We start from the raw sequence: 25,975 nt of genomic DNA on the forward strand, positions 1-25,975 counted from the left end.
CATTTCCAGGGCGTACCGCGGCGCAGCGATGGTGGGCAAGTTTATCTACGTGGTGGGCGGAATGCGGGGAAGCTCGTACCTGCGCTCCTGCGAACGCTTCGACACCGAGCTGTGTGTGTGGGATCCCTGCTCGGCCATGCACACGGCCCGCGGCTATGTAGCCGTCGCGTCCCTGGACAACTACGTCTACGCCATCGGGGGACGCGACGGTATGCGTTCGCGCTGTCGAGCGTTTTTGCGTGAGCTCTAATTGGCTAGGCTTTGGGAGGAACCGGCAATGTTTATTGCATTCGTGCGTGCCCTAAGAGCATGGTCGTGGACTTGCCTTATATGGGAGCATTCGTCATTCCTGAACTCGATAAATCTTTAGTAATTTTGGTATTGAGCGAGTAGACTAACTATAGGGATCACATTTTTAATACAGCGTTTGTTCATTGTTTACATTTTTCTGAAATGTCATTGTCATTTGGGGCTCCTTGATGCAGACACCGGTCGCACTGCCAGTGTGGAGCGGTACAACCCCGTCTCCACCCAGTGGACTACGGTGTGTTCGATGAGCAGGGCGCGCAGCGGCGGTGCAGCCTGCGCATTTAGAGGTAGGTGTGAACCAGTGTTACTGTGTGAACGACAGACTCCGCTCACACCTATTTTTCTCGCGGGCACCCTAAAGAACCTACTCGAGAAGTAACTCAATGCTTAAACGATATACGGTATATCCCGGCGTTTCCGCTCTTCTGCGTCCTTCCTAAGTGAAGGTGTGACTGTAGTAAGCTGTGGAAGTTATTTGCATGCCACGTATGGCTCTTGCTATCGATGTTGTGTGCACAGTATTGAGGATTTGCATTATTTCAGAACGTTTGTCAAAGTAAAGCTAAGAGTTTGCCGCGCTCTGCGTTGGACGACACTGCAGCCAAGGCCAACGACTTGCGCTAAATTTCGCTACGGTCGTAGCGGCTCTGATAAATCCCGATCCATGTTCCACACTTAGTTGTAACTAAAATTCGTCGTGAGATATTGCTACCACAAGCCATGACAGCCATATCAAGGATCTGTCACAAAATTTGGGGGCGTAATTGCTTGCCCACAGCTACATCTTGTTTCTATCGACCACCACCGCATCCATCCTCTACACGTAATAAAGCTGCACAAGCCCTTAGGTTCACCTACTGCGGTATTCCTCTCGTCTAGCACGCCTTTCGCACGCCATCGATTGGAATGTTGTTATCGCTGTAAAAAAAAAAGTGATTTTTGAAGAAGAGAAATGGCGTAGTAACCGTGTTATGATTCTGTGGAGACCTCAACCGCGCCGTAAGGAAAGGGGTGAAAGTGGGAGTGAATGAAGTAAAAGAGAAAGGGGTGCCGTAGTGGATGGCTCCGCAATTATATCGACCGCCTGGGGATCTTTAACGTGCACTGACATAAAACGGCACACGGGCGCCTTTTCCGTTTCACATCCATCGAAACGCGGCTGCCGTGGTCGAGTTCGAAGTGGGGCACTCCGGGATAACTGTAAAACCCCAGCTTCCAGTTAGGCACATGGCTTCAAAGCATGCAGATTTCAAAATGTCACGCGTACCTCTGCACTTATCCAGTGTAGTCTGAGTCATCGCGAGAGCAAGTCTGAAGCGAAGCAGTTCTCACGCCCTCACTGTGTCGCTGCCCGTTCGAGGCAGGGAAGCTGTACGCGAGCGGCGGCTTCGACGGCCTCCTGATTCTGAGCAGCGTGGAGGAGTACACGCCTTCGTCCAACTCGTGGTGCCTGGTGCAGCAGATGCCGGGACCCCGCTGCAGCCACCAGATGGCGGCGATGGCGGGGCGCATCTACGTCGTCGGCGGATACAACGGCCTCTGCCGCCTCAGCACCAGTGAGGATAGAGAACGAGCGCACGGGCGTGTTCTTCCCTCTCGGGAAACCACGAACGCTGTGCAAGTTCCCTAAAAGAGGCCACGAAAAACATCATCCTTTATTGCCCGCCCATTCATATTCAAGTTTTATTCCTGCCATCGGTGTAGATCGGCGAGTCTGACGTCTTTTTGTTGTCGGTATGTTAGCGGATGTTCTTTGAACGACAATATTTGATGTAATATGCTCTGTAATCCGTAACTTCTAAATTCTCTGAAAAACAGCCTAGAATAGTTGGATAGTTTATACTACTCGCCTTTATACCCGACAAAATCGTTTGTTACAAGTTACCTTCCCTTTTTAACGCCTTCGAATCGAATAACTTCAATTTATTTATCTGTACCTTTATTTCTCATCATACGCACAACATCATTTTGAATGCTTCCTATATTCGCAGGATTTTATGTTACTGTCTGACTGTTTTTGTCATTGTAGTTTGTTTATGTTAAGGCATTATTAATACCCCTTGTATATTAAAGTTTGACGAATTCTGTATCGCTTTCCATGAATGTTTTTTATGTGCCGCTGGGTTCTTCCTACCAAAATAAACCCACCAGGGACAGTTGGCTGGGCAAGCTGTCTGGGAGAGGCTTGTTTCCCGTCAGCCTCCCATCTCTATTCGTATGATCTCTATCTCTGTTGATCTCTATCCATTGGTATGATTTCTATCTCTGTTGGTAAGATAACATAATTATACGAGGGTAATAAATTCCAGCATAAAGGCCCTTAACACTTCATACCCTCTATATGCCCTTGCAAGGAAAGTGTGGTAAGCATCAGTGCATGTCCTTGAAAAGGTGGTGATGGTTTCCGAAGTAGCACAATCTTGCCGACTAAAAAACAAAGGCGCTTCGGGCAACGAGAACTTTGGAGTACCAAGGACAGATATTACTTTACAGAGCTCTGCAGACAGAAAAATGTACTCAACCGCTTCAAAACACAGTGAGCATCATGAATCTATCCGTGTCTTGCATGCACCTCTGGCTCCTCAATCTGCGAATCCTGTTTACCGGTAGTTCGATGGTCTGTTTTGGAGAAATAGACCCTCTTGAGAAGTTCAGAGAAACATGAGAGACTTTGCTCAGCAACGGCCGCAGCAAGCTGGAAATCTTTATCTTTGTCCCGCGAAAATAGAAGCCCGGTCATTTAATTCAAATATAGTGAAAAAAAAAACATGGTGTCCTTTCCCTCAGCCCTAGTCCCGTTGCATATGAGTCTCAGGCCGGCGGAAGAGCGCTGAATAGACCCCAGTATAGGCTCAAGAAACATATCGCAAGTGAATACCGAATTTCGTTTAATTTGAATCCTGGAAAGCAGCAGTAACGTTATTGCTGTAAATTCATATGTTACTACGGAAGAAAATCGAAACGCGACGCACTAATACGAATAAATTGCCTTCAGTGTTCGGCGTCGTGGTGGGAGCCAATACGAGAACATTTGAGAGGAAGGCTGAAATGGCTGTAGTTTCAAGAGCTCTCTTACACTGCATTAACGCCTGTTAAATAGGGCCACTACACGGTAGCATCTCCCTTATGCCACCATTATTTTTTTTTCAACTACGCATCCAACGTCGAAGTATTAGATGCCTATCCATTGGTGAGTTTTTTCTGTCAATTTGAGGTCTCTCCAGTTGACGCAAGTCTCAAAGGGAGTAGAATTGTTTTGCACTCATTGCGTACGCCAGCAAGGCAAGAAATTTATTTTCTCTCTTCGTCGCCTATGGGCTGTCGGTAGGCACAAGGCAATATCAATGTGTTTCTCCCAGCAGCCTAAACTTGTGGTCTGCCGACTTGCACGCCCTGCGCAGTGATCGCCAGCGAGAAGGACAAAGCCCCGTCCTCCTGGCAGACCATGGCGCCTCTGTGCGTGGGCCGCAGCACTTTCGCTGTGGCACAGCTGTACGGAGACCTTTACGTCATCGGCGGATTCAATGGTGCACACCTCTCTCTCTCCGCGTCTCCTCAGCTTCTTTTACGAGCAAAGGAACAGCTTGAATCTGCGTTTTACCACTTAGATACTTGCCTGACCAGTTCCATTTGCTCGGCAAATGTGGTTTCTGCAGAAACCTTAAGTCCAGAGTGGAAGAATCCAATCTTTTCACGAAATAAAACGTTTTGTTTTCCTTCAATCAATCAATCAATCAATCATTCAATCAATCAATCGGCAGTTAATTACGACGCTTTGCTGCTGGACACTGAGATAGCAGGTGTAATGCATAGGAGCAGGGCTGCCCTCATTTTTAAGAAACCCAAGGACTGGTTAGCACAGATTTCAACGCCATATGCATATGGCTGCTACTAGAACCCCCCCCCCCCCCCCCCCCCCCCACACACACGTTTATTTCTGAGGTCAGAATCGTCAGTAAGAATAAATATTAGCGAATAAAGAGGATGAGGGTAACAAAAAGAAATAAATCAGCAATTAGAAGCCATAAACTTGATTTCAGAGGCACTAATTGCACGCAAAAATGCAGCTGGGAAAGTTTGCCTAGTGGAAAAACTACAGAAGCAGGCGCTAAGCGAAACTTCGAAAGATCACTTTTTTGTCTTTTGGCGGCGGGAATCTCTATTATTCCAGAGGTCTTCGTATGCACTGCGGAAAGCTTTCTTCATATATCTTTTACAACAACATATATTTCCGGCTCTCAGGTTACTGAAGTTTGGCTCTTGAAGTTTTAATAAATAAAACAACAGATTCAACTTCCTGCCTAAATGAACGGCTATGGAGCCGCAGTTCTCGATCTATTCAGCTGGCAAGAGAAACATGACCGCCAAGAAGTCATGACTGCTTTAAAAAACACGGCTGAACACGGTCAGTACTCAGCCTCAATACTGCCCCCTATTAGTGTTCTACTTCACGCACATAAAAAAAAAAAAAGAATCAAGTGACGCACTGACTTGTATAACTTTCTACAGTTGAAGATTCTCTACAATGCCGTTTGATCATTACTTTTTACTGAACGCAGGAAGAACCACGACAGCCGAAGTTGAACGTTACTCGCCCGTGACAAATACCTGGCGGTCCGCCGTTCCACTGAACGAGCCGGTCAGTGCCATGGCCGCCTGTTACGTGAAGGGCCTCGCACTTGCGAGGCGACTGGCCACTCGTGGTGAGTGTCGTTTTACAGGCAAAAGTACAGGGCTTCGTCACACAAATTAATGATTAGAGATCGAAAGTTCAGCTCAGCTTGCGCGAGCGGCGCTTAAATTTGAGGTTAAGTTCAGTTACAACCTGCAAGCATGCATAACCTGCCTTGCCCTGGTTAATAGCTTTCTGATTTAATGGAAAGCACCTCTGCTGCTTAGCAAGTTCGATACATTTGGATGAAACTAGTGAGACATGAAAGGGGATATTTTACGTGCACGTGCGCGTTCAGAAAAAAATTTTTGCAATACTCAATAATTGTTCCTTTATTTTGTTTGCTGGAGCACTGGGGCAATCTGCGTCCGCGCACAATCGTCATGAAACTGGCCAGCCCAGAGAGCTCAGGAATTTATTGCCAACAGATCAAAATACCACAACACGTTCAACAGCCAGGAGGCGTATCGACAAAATTTAAGACACTTCAGTCGTGCTCGAGGCTCACCGCAAAATATCGGATCGCTCAGCACGTCCTGTGCGAATAAATGAAGCACTCCTACCAAGGAAGAGATCAGCTATGTGTGCATCTGCAGTGGTGGCATTCGGCGAGAGTTGATTGCGGTGTTGCTCGACCGTAACATGCGCGTCGTCATCGCAAGGCCTGGCCAACTCTGCAGTCAGGTTGTCGGAAAAGCCGATCTGAAGGAAGGCCCATTTGTGTGCCTAATTGAAGCGGATTCAACTGTTGAAATATGAAGTGGTCTGTGAGTAGTTAAGCACAAAGGAACCGCTAGGCACTGGCTCAATAGGCAGCCAGCCATGAACAACGAAATACGGCCCGACAGTATTCGCCGTTTTCCTCCGGAACACTAGAAATGCCCACTTCTCTCATTCTTGCGCATGCGCCTACTATAAGCGGAAACAGGCTTCGTGCTGTTGATTGTGAAGTAAGATGGCGGAATTATTGTTGTCGTAACACTTAAATGTCATGGGCAAGCTTCTACTACCGGCAGTCAAGTGCAACTCTTGGCACGGCAGCAGCAGCACTGTGACCTGGGGCCATAAATGTGAGTGGTTCCGGCTTGCAGCAATGCGAACCCCTACTCTGTGATGCAGCGCGAGAGTTGGACATTAAAGGTGTGAAGCACGCGTAAACGTGTTCCCTGCGGTGGCCATGCCAAAGAGTTATATCTCTTAAGCCGAGTAGGGCGCTGCTTTGGCTCGCTCTCGTTGCATACCCTCTACAACTGTAAAACTTCTTGGCCTCATTAAGGAAACTAACCATTTGCTGGCTCAAAAACTTGGTCCCTCGGTGAAGATAAAAGCAGCTTAAGGCCTTTAACAAGGACTGCTAACACGGCTAACAAATTTAGCAGTTTTTCGAAGAATCGTAGCTTCTGAGAACAGGAAAACCTCCCGTGAGAAGAAAATTATCTGGATCGTTAAAACGAACGCTGCCGACTGCGACAGTGCCCGCCAATGTGGCTTGACGGTGCGCGGGCGATACATACAGCAAAGGTCTCCCGGAGTAGCTCTCAAAGACATGTCAAGAAAGCGTAGCTCGTTGCCAACAGAAACCTCCGTAGTAAAACTTAGACCACGGCCGAACTGACTGAACACCCTTAAAACATCAGCCATTTCCGCTGCAGGGTCAGACCCTTCCACGATGACTAGAAAATCATCCACGTATCTGAAAGCCCTCAAGAACATTCCCGCCGAGGCCGCAGCTACCTTCCTATCCATGTCGCTCAGAAAAATGTTGCTAATCACAGGTGCAACCCTCGACCCAACTGGAAGTCTGGCACGCTGGTCATCTTGCTCTGGTGCTCCGCTGCGGCCCCGCAAATCTTCAACAGTGGTGACCCGGTGAACCGTGCCTTGTATACCAGCGGCGTCCTAGCATGGCGTACTGGCAGGACCCAAGTTTCGACCCGCCGCTCCCAGCGTTCCGGCCTGCAGGCGTCGGCGGGTTGTTCGCCCAACTGGAGGCTGCAATGTACTTGAACGGCATTACCATCCAACCGTTTAAACACGCAGTCCTTTGCGACATTTCCTTTTACATGCTTTTACATTTTACATGCTTGGGGCCCACAGTGGTACACCTTTTTCGCTAGCATGCGAGGGCACGCATTTGAGAGCCATATAAGCCGCGTATACGCTATCCTTCCTTCCGAATGAACGGGGCGCAGTCGTTTGAAGCACGTCTTACCTGATGTCGACTGCTTTGGAATGAGGAGTACAAGAAATAAGACAGCATGTTAATCATATAGCTATTCGTAACATATGTTGCGAAAAGCTATAGAATATATATGTGGCGAATATATGTTCCAGCTAGTTTTACCATCCCTTCCTTCATTTTTAACCGTCGTGTGTTGATGTAATGACCAAGATATAGATAGCCGATTCTCTATTTTAGATGGAGTCAGCCTTGTTCTTCTTTACTGCAATTTATTTTGACACCTGTGTTGTTGTGGCACGTCCTTGTCTTGTGCGCTGTTTCCTTCACTCGACTTCAAGGACCAACTACCCCGCCAATAGCCCATTTGGATGTATTCCTCCCTGCTGTTTTTTTCACATCTCTCTTCATAGTTGTTCAGCATCAGGAGGCATGTGTCGGACGCTAATTCAAAACAGAAAACAAGGTTTGTGGAGAAAAAAATATATATATTGGTTAAAATAGGCTACGGTTTAGTTAAAACATTTGGCGACAACCGTCATGTCCTTCCACTTTCTCTCCCTTCTTTTTCCCGCCTTTATTAATCTCCTTTCCTTTCTTTTCTCGTTATTTCCTACCTTCGCCTCTCTCTTGGCTTGGCTTTCGGATTGCGTCGTTTTGGCTTGCGTATTTATACAGCTACAAGGGCTTCAATTACACGACGACTCATGGTGGGCTCCCATCAACGGCTCCCACCGTAAAAGAGAAACAGGTTCCTGCATGGGAGTCCACGGCTTCACCAGGCATGCAGTACAATGACCATGCGTACCTCCGGCTTCGGCAAGATATAACACATAGTATTCTTCATTGTCATGCAAATAGAGCATAAAAAAAAACGGAGAGAGTCGCAATTGACGCAGTGTAGCGAAGGTGGTACTTACATCGAGGAACATTTTTTCCGGAAGAGGTACCTCGAACGGGATGTCGGTGTTTTGGAAGTCGGAATGATCTAATGTGTCCAGTGATCCCTCTTCAATGGCCTGAAATTGCAAGCAAGTCGGAAAGTAGAAATAAATAATGGAAAGGTATCACTTGGTTCGAAAGGTTTATACCCCTTTTCTCATATCTTTTTTTTTTTGCGCGCAACCATGCCCCCATGTATATTATATGGTGTGGTTGGCATAACTACCCCGTACTATAATTTTAAACCCCCATCCCCGCCAGAAATTACCACAACTTTCCCCTCAAATCAAAATTCCGAATAAACCTTTGGTTCATTCTGTGACGTAAAATTAATTCGTTCTGTACCTGACGTCTGCATTTCTATTTCAGAGTGGTGGTCTGGTGGCGACACCGTTACCTGTTCTTAGCCCTTTCTTTAGTCTTGCGCCGTTGGCATAGGCGTCCGCCAAGCACTCACTGGTAAAACTCCGCCTTCGGGCACCCATAGCAAAAATGCATCTTCGACATATGAGCAGCACCTCCTGCAGCCCTCACCAGGTGCCGAATACGAGGCGGATGCACCAGTATATCAACTCTAATATGTCTCTATTTCTTCGCGGTCACAAGCCATCGCAAGATGGATCATTCGCATTACGAACTCGCTACCGTCCAGTGATTTTGTTCTGGCCAGCGCCGGCTGCGATGGTTCACCCGGCGGACTTGGCAGCGCGCCAAGGATCTGCGGGGCCAGCAGCAGCACAGCGTGTTTCTGAAAGGTTCTTTGCTCTCACATCACAGCAAACGCTCAAACCTTCGCGGTACACACTCGCGACCGTTTTGTTAGTTTTCGTTTTTTTTTTTTTTCCCCCGCAGGCGAGATGCTCTGCAGGCGATGAAATTTCACCTGGCGCGACTGTGGCACGATGAGTGCGATGTGTGGTTGGCGCGAAACGTGAATGAGTGCGATATGTGGTTTAAGTGTAAATACCGTTTTCCTTACCGTGAGCGAGCGCTGTTTTCAGTACTAGCCCAGCCATGCATGGATGAGAGAGTGCACAAGTTGGCTCCTAAGCGCTAAGGAACGCGTCGCACGAACCTTTGACCGCCAAAGTATGACGGGGAGTGTTTGCCGCGCTTAACCTAAAAAAGGTCCTGCAAAACACTTCGCTGACAGCCCTGTTTCCAGCCTCTGACGCGTTTTCGTTCTATTGGTAGCACTGGCATACTGGAAGCTATGCACGCTAGACTGGCGACTCATGGGAAACGCGCGCAGCCATCCGCCTATCCAGACGGCGGGCCACGGACTGGTCCGCGGACCGGTCACGTGGGGTCCACCGTGCGTGGCCCGGCCGGGCCCCTCCGGCGACAGCATTCACATGACGGCCCAAAGGAGCAGGCGATCAGGCGGGCCAAGCGAAAAGCTGTGGGATCCGCTTGCAGCAGCGCTCGTTTCATGGCGCATTCAAGCTTCGGCATTCGGCGGCGAGGGCAAGCGGAATTCGCCGTCGCGGCAGCGGTTCCCTCTGAATGCCTAGCGGAAAGCCCGATCAGTCCGGGACGCGTATTTCCATTTCAGCGTACGTAGACGCATCGGCCGCTAGTTGCGCTGCTTGTCTGCAACGTCACATCCGGCGTTGTCATGACAACATTGAGACGCCACTGTTCGCGCTTTGCTTGGGCATGGAGGAAGAGTGTGCTTGGGAATGGCCGTTCGCGTCGTCTGTCAGCCGCTCAGGCCACTTCGGCTACTTCGTGCTCTCTGGCTTGCACGACTGCCTCTGTGACTTCTCTGTGCCTTCGTGTTTTTCTGTCTGGCTGGCACGAGTGCCTCAGTAACGCGTTCCTTATCGTTTAAAAGGAGATAGCGGGAGTACAGTAAGTGTTCAACGCCGTTCGCGTCTGTCAGCCGCTCAGGCCACTTCGTGCTCTCTGGCTGGCACGACTGCCTCTGCGACGCGTTCCTTTTCGTTTACAAGGCGACAGCGGGAGCAAAGTAAGTGCATTAATAACACGTTCAACGACGAGGACCGCACGACTGCCAAGGATCGGAGTTTGCATGCTTCGTGCCAGCAAAGAGTGCGGTGCTGGGATCGAGCAAGAAGACTTCAGTAGCGTGGCTTTTTGGGCTTGTTGGTTACATAGTTCCAATACACTGTAGCGTAGCAAAAGACGAGGACACAAGAGACGAACACTACGAGCTCGTCTCTTGTGTCCTCGCCTTTTGCTGCGCTACAGTGTATTGGAGCAAGAAGACTTATCCATCCAAACACTTAGATATGTCTACAAGTAACCGCACATAATGATAAAGGTCGAGTGGTCTATTATTTACTTCACCTCAACCATCGCGAAACTGGGAAGTTGTTCTTTAATTCCCTCCTTAACCTTGCTAATTCCTTGGAGTTCATTACATTGCTTATCTAAAGCAATCGCTGTGGATGCTGTTGTTTACTGAACATAGTTGTGCTTGTCTTGGGCTCATCGAACTTTCTATTTGTGGTGGCACTGTTCAAGTGCACGTTCATTTGGTTCAACAGGCTTTCTGCTTTACTGAAATTCTGGTTGGTCAGCTTTATCTGTTCTCCTGTGGCATTCTATTACTCAACAGCCTTTGCCCTTACTCGTGCATATGGTGCTTTAAGCATGCGTAACGCCTGGAGATGTGGCCAAAAAAGCAATGGAGGATTCAGCTATCTTTTGACGAGTCAGTACTGTAAGGCTTGTAAAACAATAACTGTATCAGCCCAAACCAATCAGTATAGTTGGCTTATTCTTAAGATGAGTGGAATAAGCATGTAAATGGTCAGGAGTCAACATCAGACACGAGCATCTGGAAAAGGAAGATTGTCGCACAATTTGAATATGCCATTTGTTAGCAGGCATTATTACTCAGGGGCGTGCCTTGGGACATGCACTAAGAGGGCTGTTACCTTCCAACTTGAACATGTGTCTGGCATATTATGGACAAATGTGAGCTGTTGAACAGGTGCAGGGAGCTGCCACAATTGCTAAACTTTGCACATACATACAATAACGTAGACTTCTCTTCCGTGTGGCACTTTACAGAGCTGAAGTGTAACCAGAGAGTGTGCTCCTGTGTTCAAGTTGGCAGTGGATAACCCTGTACAGAAGAAAGTTGAGTTAGGTGGGAGCACAGGAAGTGCAATTTATATTTCAATTTTCAAAGACGCTATTGTCTGGTGGGACATCAGAAGAACTGCCAATTTTTACAGATGCACAGCAAGCCAGCCACTGCTTGTATGTGCATACATACTTTCACGGATTATCAAACTGTGTTCTATAGAACCACCGAGTTCTTACTGGGTTACCTGAAGTGTCTATATCCAAGCATGCATGAACCTGGAGCTTTGCTTTACTCACCTCACTTTCGGACTAGTCGCAATAACTGCTTTATAGGTTCTCACTATATGGCCAGTCATCATTCAATGAATTTGAGTATTCTTCTAACAGGCTCTCTCTCGCATCTTCATTTTGTATGCATACGTGTACAGCACAAAGGGTATAAACTAAGATGCATGGCATTCCTCGGCACCTCAAGGAAGCTTTTGTAGTTCTCCAAGGGTCAAGAAAGACTGAGAAAATCTAAGACATGCATGACGTGCAAGAGCAAGATGTGCGCTGACACAATTTATCCAAAAACAAAACAATAAAAGAGATCTTCCAGCAGTACTGTATCTTTGAAAAGGTCTTTATTCTGGACGTTACTATTGCAGACACATCAAGTAGTGATGAAATTATTCCTGCCGCTTGAAATACAAGTATGTCTGGAAAAGAAAATGAACAGTACAGTGAGCCACAGTCAACATTTATCCATACCTGTGAATAAGACTTCACCATGTTAGCCTTAGTGCACGTTTAATACCCTCTGGGGATAATATTTTGGTGACGATGCAAATCCGCTGTAGAACCATAAAGCATGCTTACATGCTTACCGCGTTCTTGTCTGATATTACGGTTTTTTCCATCTGTATATACCTTTTTTTCGATTTGCCCCCCTCACCCAATGCTCTTCGGGGCCTGTGAGGTACTAATAAATAAATAAATATCTGCACTGTCTTGGCGTCAATACTTTTGCATTTTGAGACGGTGACATTTGGTCCCTTTTATTACACGAACAATGGGATTGTCATTCACAAATGAAACACACGATTACTTTAGCACCAAGTACAGTACTGCCATCAAAGAAGGAATGGGATGGTAGGTCTAAATATGCCCTTTCAAGACTTTTAGCCTGTTCTACAGAAAGCATTTCTACAAGTTGGGAAGACAAAAGAGTACTCTGCAGGCTCACAAATGTCTGGAGGAGAAAGCCTATCCACAACCGTTTTTCTTCGCACTTAAAGCAGTCCAGCAGCATGTGGGAATTTTTAAATGAGTAGGGACCACAAATTTCGGCCCATTTGTTCACACTTTGAAATAAAACTATAGCTCAATTGGTTATATCATGCTGTTTCAGCAGCTGCAGGAGTTGAGATAATGCTAAAAACTAGATCAAACGCTACTTTGCGAGCTTTTGTTCCAACTCTTTTGCCTGCCTGCCCCAAAAATTGGCAAGACAACAAATGAAGAGGCAGCACATCACTTTTCTAACCTTCTTGTAGTATTAAGTCTCAACCGATCTCGGTAACCATAGCCAACAGGCGGCCCGTGAAACCGAAATGTGAGCTGGTTGTGAACTGTGAACCTGGCTGAGGCGAATTCCCTGTCGCGATCTGTGTTTGCTGATAACCTGTACACTCTAGAGAGCTAGCAGCCAACAGAGGCTTTGAATACAGTTGAGCCTACTTATAACGAACCTGACAGTCACACGGATTGCGTTCATTGTATCTGAAATCTGTACTAAGTGGACTTGCCTTATTACAGTCAAAAGACAATGTCAGATAAAAGTAGCGTTTAATTTTTTGAAAAATGCACTGTGCACATTTGTTCCCTCAAAGTAGACCCTATCAAGCCAATTTTCTAAGCTCTCAAGCTTGGTCATATGCTTCTGGTCGAGACCCTTCTGGCTGTGGACAAGCTGCTTTAGGGATGCGATAAGTGTTTGAGGTGTTCACAGCCAGTAGCGGAGGGTCTAGAGCTTCGCCTTCAAACCTTGACTAAGACATAAGGGCCTAGCAACGAAGCTACTACAGTGTACCTTTCTTTTATCAGGAAAGGAACACCTCTTGTGCCAAAAACGTGCTCTCAGCCTGTGCGGTAACCCTCTTCTGCAGAGGAGGTTGTGCTTCGGAGGATCTGGGTTGGGGTTGCCCTCACTCCAGCTGTGACTCAGAAATGGCCTCAGTTTCGAGATCTCCTTCCTCGACTTGGGTGTCCAATATGTCAATGCAAAGATATTGAAGCCAACACTCATCACTTGCTGTGGGACTGCCCAGCACGGACGCCTAGAAGAATCTGGCTCTTAACAGCATAGGTCGGCACACTCACTCATGAGTGCACTCATATCGCCTCACACCTACGTCAGTGAGTATGAGTGTGAGTGAGTGGATGCGAGTGTAGGTGGTCATGAGTGTGAGTGAGTGGTTGTGAGTGCGAGTGAATGGATGTGTGGGTGGTCATGAGTGTGAGTGCGAGTGAGTGGATGTAAGTGGGAGAGAGACGAGTGGTGATAGGACATGGGTGAGTGGCTGTGAGTGGCGGCAAACTTCAGGCGACAGCGAAGTTTGACGCATGTGCTAAGCTATTTTCGTGTTCACAGTTGAGGGAAGTAAATATTCACGGGCCCTCGAGGCAGCATAAGGCATCATGCCAGTGTCTATTTACAACCGAAGCAGAGGATTACAACGTCACACGAATAGCAACCTTTCGTTGCTGTTCACCTTACTAGTTCACCGTTGGTATGGGTGCAGGCCAAATTCGCGGGTGCAGTTTTGTCAGCTCCCTTTATCGAATTTCACATTGCCACTGTTGCAAAGGCAGATGTCTCTTTACATGCCTCCTACACGGCTCGAGCTCATATACACCCATGGATATGGAACCCATGGCTGCAGGATCAAATACAAAAATTTTCAATGCACATAATTTCCGCAGGTCAGCATGGCAACTCATAATGTCAGCTCTTCCTCCTTTTCTACCAAGTTCTCAGAAGCTTAGAAGAGCGCTTCGAGTCACCGTTCTGTTTCAACTCTTATCTAAAGCCCAGAATATTGTGTGCCTATGAAACCATAATCTTTCCAACAATAAACTATTAGATCTTTTTGTTCATTACACCTTGAATTTGTTCAAGGAGGCCTACTGTACAAAAGGAGAATCAGCCTGTGGCAGTGCCGTTGCCGCCTCCATGATTTAATGATAAAATTTGATAATGAGGTTCATATAAAGTGCATCTGGCCTAAGTATACAACAAATCCTACCATTTCCACATGACAAGAACTTCGATTACTCTAATAAAAGCACTGTATTACATTCGAAACCTATCCACGCCAGGTGTTCATTAGCCTATATCATACTGTAAGCCCGATTCTTTTTGCACGCGTGTAGGTATGAAGCTGCGCTCCAGTCGTTTAGCTTAGCACATGGCACATGACATTTCACAGTTCATACGACCATTTTAGATCCTGGTACGAGAAAAAAAAACTTTGTAAAAGTTGAAAGCATAGAGTCGAGAGTTTTCTTGGCTCATGCGAACAATTTCTTTTTCATTTGGGGGAGGACGATCTTCGCACGGAGCCCGCCATTGTAAACCTTGTAAACTTGTAAACTTCAAACCTTGCAAACTTGTAAACATTGTAAACTTTTCTGCATTGCAGAAAAGTGGTCAGAGCAGACAGCACAAAAATTTCAGTCCCTGTGATGAACTGGAACACTTCATGAAGTCGCAGCTCGGAAGTGCCCTCCTTGAGGAGGAGGCAGCCCAATCTGGCAGCCTGATTACACAGACAGCAGCCAAACAAGCTAGGTCAGCTGAACCAGTTCCTGCTCCCTCTCTCATTCCAGCAGCCAGGTACTCCCTCCGTAGCAGAGTAGTGGACAGGGGGTTGATTTGGCCTCTTCCGATGAAGACCAAAAAACCAAACCTCCTCTGAATCTATATCCATTCAAAACTTGAAAAGCCGTCAACTCCGTTACTCTGAAAACCACTGAGAGATGACAATCCCAGAGTTGTGGCCAGGGATAATTACCATTTGAGCAGTCGTGGCAACTCTTAACTAGGCCTAGGCCATTTCTTACAAACATGTGCAGTGGTCCATGTTCCCACACACCACATCACTTGAAAGTGGCAGCAAGTTAATGATTTAGAACATAGGAAAAGTTCATGAAATGGAAACAGCCCATGAAAGGACAAACATAAAAAAGGAACTGAAACAAGACAGTGCACCATGCAACTCCTGCTTGATGAAAAGGACATTACTGCATCAAACTGTAGTCAGAAATAGCAAATAGGTAGCTTGTTTCTTGGAAAAAACAGCGCTAAACGAAAGGACAACGAAAAAGAGTACAACAGGACCGGCGCCGGTCCTGTTGTACTCTTTTTCGTTGTCCTTTCGTTTAGCGCTGTTTTTTCCAAGAAACATGTACCAACTAGCTCAACTCTCCGTTTTATTGAGGTAGCTTGTTTTCATGATATTCTGAATTTATAAAAAAAAAATGGAAATTAATTGTTTTGTTCACTAATGTATATCCACCTATCAAAAATTATAAGCACCAATAGTGGTGACCAGCAAGCAATAATTTGCATGAATTAAAATTAATTACATTAATTTAGAGTTCATTTAATTTTGCGGCTCTTGCCATAAATTCGCCTTTTTGCCGCGGACAATAAATAAAGTGTGTAAAGTAAGAACATCTCGCATTTAAAAATTTTTTGCATTTTTTATTTTATATATTGATGTGCCAGAAAAAAGTAAACAGCATAGCAAGCTTGGTTGATTAAAACTCATCTACATTCTAAATTTTTTTTATCCTGAACCCGTCTGAACCGGTTCAATACAGTCTGAACCGTTTTGAACCGGAATGGAATGTGGCTCTGGAGCCAAACCCAGAACTGAACCCAAAAAGTGTAAACCCGAACCTGAAAAAACTCCAGTTCGACACCGTGTTGAAAACTGCACCTCATAGTATTTAAAAAAGCATTTCGGTTACATGTTGTTTTCCATCATCTTTTTTGTGGACATGTATTTTTTTTTATAACATAGATGTTCAAGTTCTGTACTTTTTTATCAGTTTCAATTGAAAGTTTTATCATAAGGAATGCTTTTGTAGAGCACTGAAGCCTAGTTGTCACAGGTTTTTGTTGTGATCACTTTGCTTCATCATGGTGACAGTGCCTACCTAGTAGATGAGAAGGAGGAAGTTTCACAGCAACAAGCCAGATTGTCGAAGAGCTGGTTTCACAAAAATGGTGTCCGAGCCCTCGGTGAAGGCAATCCAGAGGCCTCCTACAACAGAAACAGCCTGCCAACTGCTGTTCTACAAGCAGCTAAGCCAGTGTTTGTGGCTTTATCACTGCCAGGTCATCTAAGAAAGTGACTCCACGGCAGGACACTCAAAACCACCGAATAAATGAATCAGCTGATTTGATACCACTGTCCTAAAACAACATTTCTTGGGACTGACAGGTTGAAGACTGCAACTTGCAGTGATGTAATATATCTATGGTGATGATACAGCAGAAAGTGCAAGTTTTAAATACACATAGCATCCAATCAAGTGTAAGCCGAGAAGTTTGTCTCAACCGGCTTGTCAAGCAGCGTGTTGCCTTGCTGCTGCCAAGGAGCTTGTTGCTGAGTTCTGAAGTTCCTCCGAGAGCAAGAAACGTCAGAGAGAATAAACATGAAGGCTTCGGAGGAGATGCCAATAAAGTCAACAAGTGCATGTACTCTGCTGGTGCATTCTCAACTGCTGTAGTATATGTGCAAACATAAAATTGCGTTTTTCTCAAAATCACCCTTTTGAAAATTTTTGATCCTTTTTTCAATAACTGACTACCTGACCGACTAAACTGAAATTTTCTCGGATTGTAATAAACTCCCTTGCAAATAGTTTGAAGGAAATAGCAAATACTGGAACTGTGCATATGACATTAGTAAACAAGGGTAATAGGATCGAAATCGCCAGCACTCAATAAATAACTTTTAATCGATTTTCTTTTGTCCTGCAGCTTACGTTCCAGGCTGCTGAACGAAGGTTCTGTCGCCATAGGTGTATATGAAATCGAATGACGTATACAAAAGCTGCAATATATTCACTGCTTTGTATAATTTAATTCCTGTAAACTTATGCTAAGCTGCTTCAGAGGCCAGAATGACAGCAACTGGATAAGGAGCTAATATAGAGCAGTTTTTGTGGGCCTCACGTGATCTTATACTCACTTATGACGTTGCAACCATTGTTTGGCAACCTGAAACCAATACAGAAACTGTGTGGCAAGAGAAATTCAATTAGAAATTATTTACTGAGCGTAGGCAAATTTCTTGCAGTAATTCATGCTTACTGATGCCTTACACAAATCCAAAACACTAATACACTAAGAAAAATTTGATGTGTCTACACCTATAAGGTATCAAGGCTATCCACAAATAAATCACACAAGACATGAGTCGGAATTTTTATGACGACCAGGTTAGGAACAAATGCTTTCATATAGCATTGGTTCAGCACTGAGCACAAGAAAACTTTTCGCCAAATAAGGTAGTAAACCATCTCGCACTGAAAATAGCACCAGGGCTGTTTTTCTCTTGGAGGACTGAATGGTTACACCTGCCTCAATTTGAATTAACCTCTTTGAGCACTTTGACAGAATTGCTGAGAGCATGACATGGAAAGTGAAAATTTTCAATCCTTTTTTTTTAATGTGAGAGGCCTGTCATTCACAATGGCATCGAGACAGAGGAGCCATTGTAGTGTTCACTTGCCACATTTAAACAACGCAGGAAATGAGCTTCTTGAACAGCCTCAGTACAATCACTGATGTCATTCAACGCCAATGCTCTAGCTGAACGCAGCCACAGTGTTGGCCAAGACGCACACAGCTTTGCGCGAACACCTTACTCGGTTGGGCCTTTCTCTGCTTTGACTGCCACATTTTACTGTAACATTAGTGTAGCTGTTCGGCATCGGAAAGTCCGGCTTCACAGCGGAAAATGATCGGTAACCTGCTACTTGTGCTCACCTCAACTAGCAAATGACAACAGCGTCCTCATTGACTGCTTCACAGTGTAAATAAAGTCGGCAATGTGCGCTCGGACTTTAGGCTGGTTTTTCTAGCAGTGTCGGGCTGGCCCCAGTAACCTGCCAAGTCCAGACTGCAGGCCTGTTAATACTGCTTGTCAGCATGTTTCTGAGCTGTGTGCAAATATAAAAAAAAATGCATACAAATATACGGCAATGCAGGTCTCCCGAGCCCCTCAGACTTCCTTTCGCACGAACAGGCGTATTACAGTTACCAGCTTCACGGGGGCTTCTTGTACCTGGTCTGCAGAGAGGAGATTAGCTGTTCTTTTCAAGTAACGAAAATCATTACCTTGCATATCTTATCGTCAACATCACCGGCCAGAAAACGCGCTGCACAAGTTCACCGCAATCCGGCCATTCGTTGCCACAGGCTCCTCTTGCATCTGCTCGTCAAAAGGTTCGCTGTAACTGAATGCAGGCACGATTGTCAATTCGAGAAACCGAAGCGATGCGAACTCGAAACGCTAAAGCAGCCGAAAGCAAAAACCGCCGAAAGAAGTCGCACGCTTTCGAATTTTAAAACTTCCTGCAACATTAGCGCAGGCCGCAGTAACGCCATCTGGTGTTGAAATGTGAAAATATTTTATGCGCTGTGATTCGCACTTAGCAAAGCAAAGCTAGTACCATGGCTAATTCAGTCCAGCCAGGGCCTATTTTTTTAGGCAACTTAACCGAGCAACGTTTTTAATAACATCATGTGGAGTTATTTCGCACCTTTCTGCCACCCACCGAAACGGCTACATTTGACTATGACTGCCTTAGCTTGAACATCCAAATCAAGCCGATCCACAGTCGGCGGAGTCTTGTTTGAGTTAAAATCGAAAATAGAGGAAGTTTATCCCTCATTCGTTCTGCTTTTGGCGCGAGGAGGCAAAGCGAATATCACGTGTGTTATTTAAAGGCAAAGAATATGCCTAAAAACCCAATAACACTGACGAATTCTCACCGAAGCGGGTGACTTGGGCGCCGCCATCTTGACAAAGCTATTTTCCTAGCATAGGGGCACGCGCGCTAAATTCGAAAGAGAGCAAAGAGAGCGTATGTAACGCGAACGTACATACGTAAAACCTAAATTCAGGCGTATACAAAGCAAACTTACAACGTTACAAACTTCATAAACGAAACCAAAACATGACCTCGCTCGTTTCTTTTTTTGAATCCAAAAAGTTTAAAAGCATTTGAACACGATCCGAAATCAAAACAGCCGTGTGCTGCTGTTGCATTTATAAATATACCGGGAGTTTCAGCGAACACTTTCAAAAAATTTTATAGATAGACTTTTTGGAGGAAATATGGCTTTTACGGCACAGTATTACCAGTGTTGGCGAACACCAGAAAACTGGTGAATCGTCGTGAGTAGTAAGCTAGTTAACGAATTTTCTTAACTAGCTCACCTAGGCGCCTAATTGCAGTTAGAGATTTATAGCTGGTCTTTAGTAACAGCCACATCAGTTTTTAGAAATCAGAAAACGCGATTACTCTTGGCACTGTGGCTCAACAAAATTTGGCTTTTTCGACTAGTTACATGCACTGTAGCAGTTGCTTTACCTCGATGCTTTCGAAAGCCCGTGGTATTTTCGCACGATGCAGCCAGATTTTGCCAAGTCACGACAGCGAGGGTAACCTCGATTTCGAAACTCTAAAAACTGATATAGCTATTACTGACGACCAGCTACAAATCTCTAATTGCAACTAGGTGCCTAACTCTACTAGTTACAGAGGTAATTATTAAAAATTAGTTAACCAGCTCACGACTTCAGACAAAACACCACTTTTCTGGTGTCTGCCAACACTGGTAACACTGTGCCGCAAAATTTTTACCCCAAAAAGCATATTTATAAAAATTTTCGAAAGTGTCCGCTGAAACACTTGGTATGTTTCAACATGAAAAAGAAAACAAAGCAAAGAAGTATACAAAGCAAACTCACGTACGAATCTCATAAACGACACCGAAACACTACTTCACGCGATTTTATTTCCTGCGCTCTTCTGAGCTTGGTCTTGTCTCCAATGCTATATGTCCGTGCTGGCAGTTCACGGACTTGCTGCCTGCGGCGCTCGACGACACAGCACTTCACAGTGCTGAATTGTAGCTCTCCTCGTGGAAAACAATGGCGGAGGCGGCTACCTTAGATTGTGTAGAAGACCTCGAGTCCTCTATACCTGATGTGAAAGTGTTCCGCTCCAACTTGCAACATGCCGCAGATGCTGACCACTGGATGCAGTTGTACAGCACTCAAATCAACACTTGTTGAATCACTGAAAATGTGTGCACAAACAGCATACCGTAAGACTGTATTTTGCATTTGTGCACTTGGTTTTTTCACAAGTGAGAAACTGTATAAAGTGAGCGCACTAACCTAGCCTATAGCTTTGTTTCATCTGTTTGCCAATGTGATAAACAGTGATCACAGAACAACAAAATCTGCAGCCTCAAACGGGGGTTGGCTTGGATACAAATGCCCCTGAAGACCCTCCAGAGGATAATGAAAGATTACTTTGAGGCGAATTGTGATTGAGCCAATTTTTGTGTGCGTGTGAAACATAACGATAAACGTTTGATCTTTTTGTTTCGTTTCTTTTGCGACTTGTGTAATTAGTGACCATAACAATCATGCCACAATCATTTAGTCGCATGATAGGCTGCTTATTGCCATCAGTTAATTCTGTCTAGAGTACACCTTACTGACATGCCAAACTGCTTTTTTAGGGTAGAAATGGTTATAGCAACATAATAGTTACAATGAAGAAATTCTGATTCCCCTGTAATGATGAGGTTTGATTGTATGAGTATATGAGAGAAATTCTGCCAAGTTGAGCACTCGAGCATAAAGAAGTGCAGTAAAGAGAGTTTGGAACATTTAAACACCATCACACAGTTGTTGGTGCATTGACTTCCTTAAGCAGAGAATGACAATGCAAGGCAGATGGAAAGAAATCAATGTTACACATTTACTCAGCTGTTATTTCATTCCTACCAAGAATGAAAGCATTGCCTCTACCTCTCAGCGAAGGATAATGGGTGCTCATGGTAATACAGCTTCACTTGTGATAATGCCGTTCCTGAATGCTTGTGCGTGACTGCTGTTTTTAAGGCTTGAAGATGTTTTGAAATTTGAGTCTGGTTACAACTCAGATAATGCCATTCCTGAACGTTTGTGCGTGCCTGCTGTTTTTAACGGTTTGAAGATATGTTTTCAAATCTATGTTTGGTTACAACTTAGATTTTGTGCACTTTTGTTTGGTTTACAGTTGATTATGTCACATGTTGATGCTGCATGAATTTGTACATTAACACTCAGTATGACCTGCAAAGCTCTAATGGTAAGCCTATGATGGTTCACAGCTTCTAGCAACACAGCATGCTACTACTTATGGCCTCAATTATCCTGGCTGGCAGGTGAACGACAGGTGCAACCAATGTGGCAACATAGACCACAATGACGTACTTCCTCTGGCATCACATCGTCTCCATGCAGATATCTGCACACAAAAACAAAATTTTTGGTTTATTGTCCATAGTCCATGAATGCTTTAACGTGTTCTGTGTGCTCCATCATTTGTATAGTCTTCACACTTAAACATTTTAGAGAGCGCTGATATTTATATTTACCACAAAGCACTGTGAACCATTCTGTGCTGCCCCACACGCTGAATGATTACCGGCATTTTCTGAATTAGGCACACACGGCGGAGCCCGTTTCAATGTGAGGTCAATTGTAAACTTCTGACTCCCAAGAATGAACGATACAACAACCTACAACTTCGGGCTGCAAAGAAAATTCTCAAAATTCTCAAATTCTCAAAGTCGCAAAGACCAAAATTCTCATAGTAGCAAAGATCAAGATAAGAGTACTTGTCAAGGAGAGGCTACGATACAGGCGTGTGACTAAATCTGCCTTGAGCTAAAATAGGAGAAGGGAAACTTCGTCTGCTCAGGCTAGTCAGCCACGTGGAAGGAAGGAAAACCTCAAAGACGGCATGAAATGAGACAAACACGAAGAAATTATATGATCATGTCATCTCACTATTATACCTGTTTTCGAAAATTTATCTGCGCCTGTGTGTTCCAGGGATGACAACACATTACCTCGGCGTAACACATTTTTGACCAGAGGGTAGCCAAAGGCTCTTTAAAGTGATGCAAAGGATTATGGAAAAGCAACCTGCAACAAGCCAAATGCAGATGTTTCAGTCAGAGTGAAACAGGGCCAAGAGTCAAACTCCCCAGGTCAGAAATCAGCTTTTCATGTAATTATGTTTGCAACAACCCCTTCTGATCAGTATAAAATTGCAATACATGGCAGTGAAGCTCTTTCAAAATTGTGAAATTCAGTGAAACAAGTTTACTGTAAATGTCCACAACTGAACTGCTATAGCCGACAATTATCATGCACTGAATGGTACCGAATCATTAGTCAGTGTCATCAAAAATGCAAGAAGCCATGAGTGCGATGCAAAAAGAATGCAGCGCCTTACTCAGGTAGGCTGTTGATACCTTTGCCGACTAACTGATGCTGAAATACTTCAGCACTGCAAATACAAAGCAATGCAGAGAGCTTTTAAGACGTGTTATGCACCACTTTTGAACAAAAGTATAGCTGGAGATGACTGAATTGAATGAAGAAACTCAAGTGAAATTATTACAGCCATCAGTGCACACACCACCAGCAGCTGCCTTGATTGTCATGTCCAGAACAGGTAGAGAAGCTTTTTTCTCTAGCAGCAGGGACAATCCAACTTTCATCAAATGTAACGAAGCACTGGAAGTCAAATGCAAATAAGAATAAAAAAATAGTGGCTAATGCTTGAAAAGCTGGGAGAATGTGCTGCCAGAGGAGAAAACAGGTTATAACAGCACTGGCGTCAGAACCATATTTGCTAGAAATTTATTCCAGAAGGAGCTTGATGGAGAGATATTCTAATAATGACTTGTAGCACTGACAATCAAGATGTTTCACAAAACGATTAACACCTATAATAAGACTGATAACACCTGAACGAAGACATTGTGGAAGATGTGCCACCAACTCCAGAAAAGTACTTGACCTGGAGACATTTACTTTCCCTACCTGAAGCAGATGCCTTCAAACACTGTATGCACAAAAGATGAAATGACAACAGAAAGTGGTGACCAGAATGGTGAGCTGCAACAAAAGGTGACCTCCTCACCACAAGAACTCCCAGCTCACTCTCTTCTTTTCTAGTAGCCATCTACTTTTCCGATAAATGCTCCTCCCTTCAAGGACCTCACAAGCCCTCAGCTGTGGTCTCTTCCCAAGATGCTGAAACCTTTTCCATTGGAGGCTCACCGGAGCTAGTTTCGCACTTTACAAAATTATCATTGACTCTGCCTTGTGCATTGCAGGTCACACTGAGGTGAATACACACGTCCTTCCTCTCATTCTGTTTTGATGTGCGGTATGCCTGTCTTCATACAACATCTCTATTTTCTATACTGAAACACATTTGAGTTTTAATTTTTTTTTGCAGGGAAGGTGTCACTAAGTTACTGTAAAATTGTATTTTGCCTCTGCTGGCTTTCTTGTGCATAGTGGTGTAAAGTGATTAACTGTTACATGTCCGATGTTTAAGTGTATGTATGTATTGGTATGAATTTGGTACACTACTACATTTTTCACCACTACTGTAAGAGAATGTCATCACGGCATGTGCATTTAAGCTATACAAAACAAAAGACATCTATATTAGCTTGCACGTCACCAAACAAGAATGGCCTATGAATAACTGTAAATAAAGATAAGCAAACATTCCAAAGCACCAAAAGCCTTACTGTATGCTGAATTCGAGTAGCAGCTCTGCAACAGATCCAAAATGTAGTGCTTATGCCTGGCCGTCTATGAACGCTCTGCCAGGTCTGGCACTGGATACATGCGGCCCCTCCACAGGAGCTAGAATCGGACAACTGTTGGGGTTGTGCCTCAAAATGCTCAATTACAACATTCCTTTAATCTCAATTACTTTATGCTATTGTTGCATGCACTCTATATGACAAGTACAGCATGGCACGTGTAAGGCTGTGCATGACAAGGGTAGCCTAAGTGTCTTTAAAATAATGTCCTGGAAATACACTAGCTAAAGTGCACTGTGGCCATATATCAGTTGTTCATACACACAAAAATTGGATTCCTTAGAAAGGAGACTACCACACACACAAAATATAAAAGTAAATATAGCCAAAGCAGGCAATCTTTGGTTGCAATAAATGTTACAGCTGCCAAACTGCCACAAACGACTGAAGCCAATCAAGAAAATCCGCAAAACAAAAAAAGGACCCGGCAGCGATAAGCTTTATTGCATATGGCTGTTCTTACACCCAGCAACAATGGCCCCAATGAATAGAAATTGTTTAAAAGGTTTTGCAGGCATCTAAGATTCATGAAATGATAAGTCTTGAAATCACCTCTGCTCAACCCTGTACTTGTGTTGCCGCAATTTGAGGTGTCATTTCCTGCAAGTAAAAAAAAAAAAAAGCTGAGTACAGTTACTCGGTATCCGTAGCATTCATAACTGAGGCAATGTAATACTGTGAGAGCAGACATCGCAGAGAAACAAGCCACAGCCAGAGGAGATAGAGGGCACCCTGAAAATAACCTGCAGCACATCTCATTCTTTTAACATGGCTACTCAAGGCTCACAGGTGACCTGTCTATCAATGAAATAATTTGTCTACAGACCAAACTTGCTCCTCACATAGAATCGCTGCAAATAAAGGCAAAAAATTTAATCCAAGCTGCACTTTTCTGCAGCAATTTCAACAAGCAGCATCTGTTAGCACATAGACAATGTTAGTAACATGAATGTTTGGTGCTTACCACCTTGCAACACGCACTTTGCGAGTACACACAAAACGTACACAAACTGGTCCAGTCAGTTGTGCTTTTTTCTTGCAGGTAAGCACGTAAGTCTGCTTATGCGGAGCAATGTGAAAGCATGTGTTTTGAGTAAAGGAAATGTTTTTTGAGAAAATGATACAGTAGCTCTCAGATCTCCACATCTCGGTGAACACCGCAACCGCACCTTAAGGAAAAATGTAGCCTCAGAAAGCGTGCAGTTGAAGGTGCATATGTCATTGGCCCGAACCCCTGTCACAAGCTAGCATCCAACCTGACTACCATCCAATCCATTGTATTATTTCTTAACGCAGGAATAGCTCACTAAACAGAAACGTGTTGCTTCTAGCAAGAGCGGTAATCTAATGTCGCTAGGGCAAATGCACTGCTCTCCTCCTTCCATCGGATCAGAAGTTAATCGCGATACACAGCCATGGTACAAAATATGAAGTTGCGACCAACCTTTCGCAACAAACAGTAGTCACTCAACCGCAGAATAATAGACGAGTCACATCGCAGTTCGCAGCAGCCTGTGAAACGGCATCTCCCTCGCTTGTCCTATTTCTCCGCTTCCGAAGGAACGCCGAAGTGGAGGGCTTCAGAACAGAAGTTATTTTTTGCCAAAAGGAGATTGCAGGGCAAACTGGCTCTGTGCACAAAAAGGGTAAGCAAAGCGAAGGAGTCGCCCGATCGACTCACGGTGCGAACAGCCATTTGCAAGCAAAACACGAGCACGCCAGCAGCGGCGTTCCAATGTTGTCATGACAACGCCGGATGTGACGTTGCAGACAAGCAGCGCAACTAGCGGCCGATGCGTCTACGTACGCTGAAATGGAAATACGCGTCCGG

The 25,975-nt window shown here is 44.8% G+C and overlaps 1 protein-coding gene and 1 long non-coding RNA gene across 6 annotated transcripts; one reads left to right on the forward strand and one right to left on the reverse strand.

The window, feature by feature from the left end:
- Window positions 1–60: 60 nt before the first annotated feature.
- LOC149353242 (uncharacterized) lies at window positions 61–9,616 on the forward strand. The gene is made up of 6 exons (XM_089575778.1): window positions 61–209; window positions 486–596; window positions 1,674–1,865; window positions 3,711–3,836; window positions 4,869–5,012; window positions 9,297–9,616. The coding sequence occupies exons 1-6, from the start codon at window positions 62–64 to the stop codon at window positions 9,614–9,616; spliced, it is 1,041 nt and encodes a 346-aa protein (XP_089431904.1). The 5' UTR covers window position 61.
- Window positions 9,617–11,769: 2,153 nt separating this feature from the next.
- Window positions 11,770–25,975, reverse strand: LOC149353243 (uncharacterized). 5 transcript variants are annotated; one of them, XR_016290940.1, is made up of 5 exons: window positions 25,589–25,975; window positions 24,697–24,744; window positions 18,562–20,531; window positions 16,371–16,477; window positions 11,770–11,863 (listed from the first exon to the last, which is right to left on the reverse strand). It is a non-coding gene; the product is annotated as an uncharacterized LOC149353243 (long non-coding RNA). The 5 variants fall into 5 exon arrangements; XR_016290939.1 differs by lacking the exon at window positions 16,371–16,477; XR_016290938.1 differs by having other exon boundaries at window positions 16,371–20,531.

This window comes from Amblyomma mixtum, chromosome 3, assembly GCF_055824585.1.
Source record: "Amblyomma mixtum isolate Tamu chromosome 3, ASM5582458v1, whole genome shotgun sequence".
Classification (NCBI taxonomy): domain Eukaryota; kingdom Metazoa; phylum Arthropoda; class Arachnida; order Ixodida; family Ixodidae; genus Amblyomma; species Amblyomma mixtum.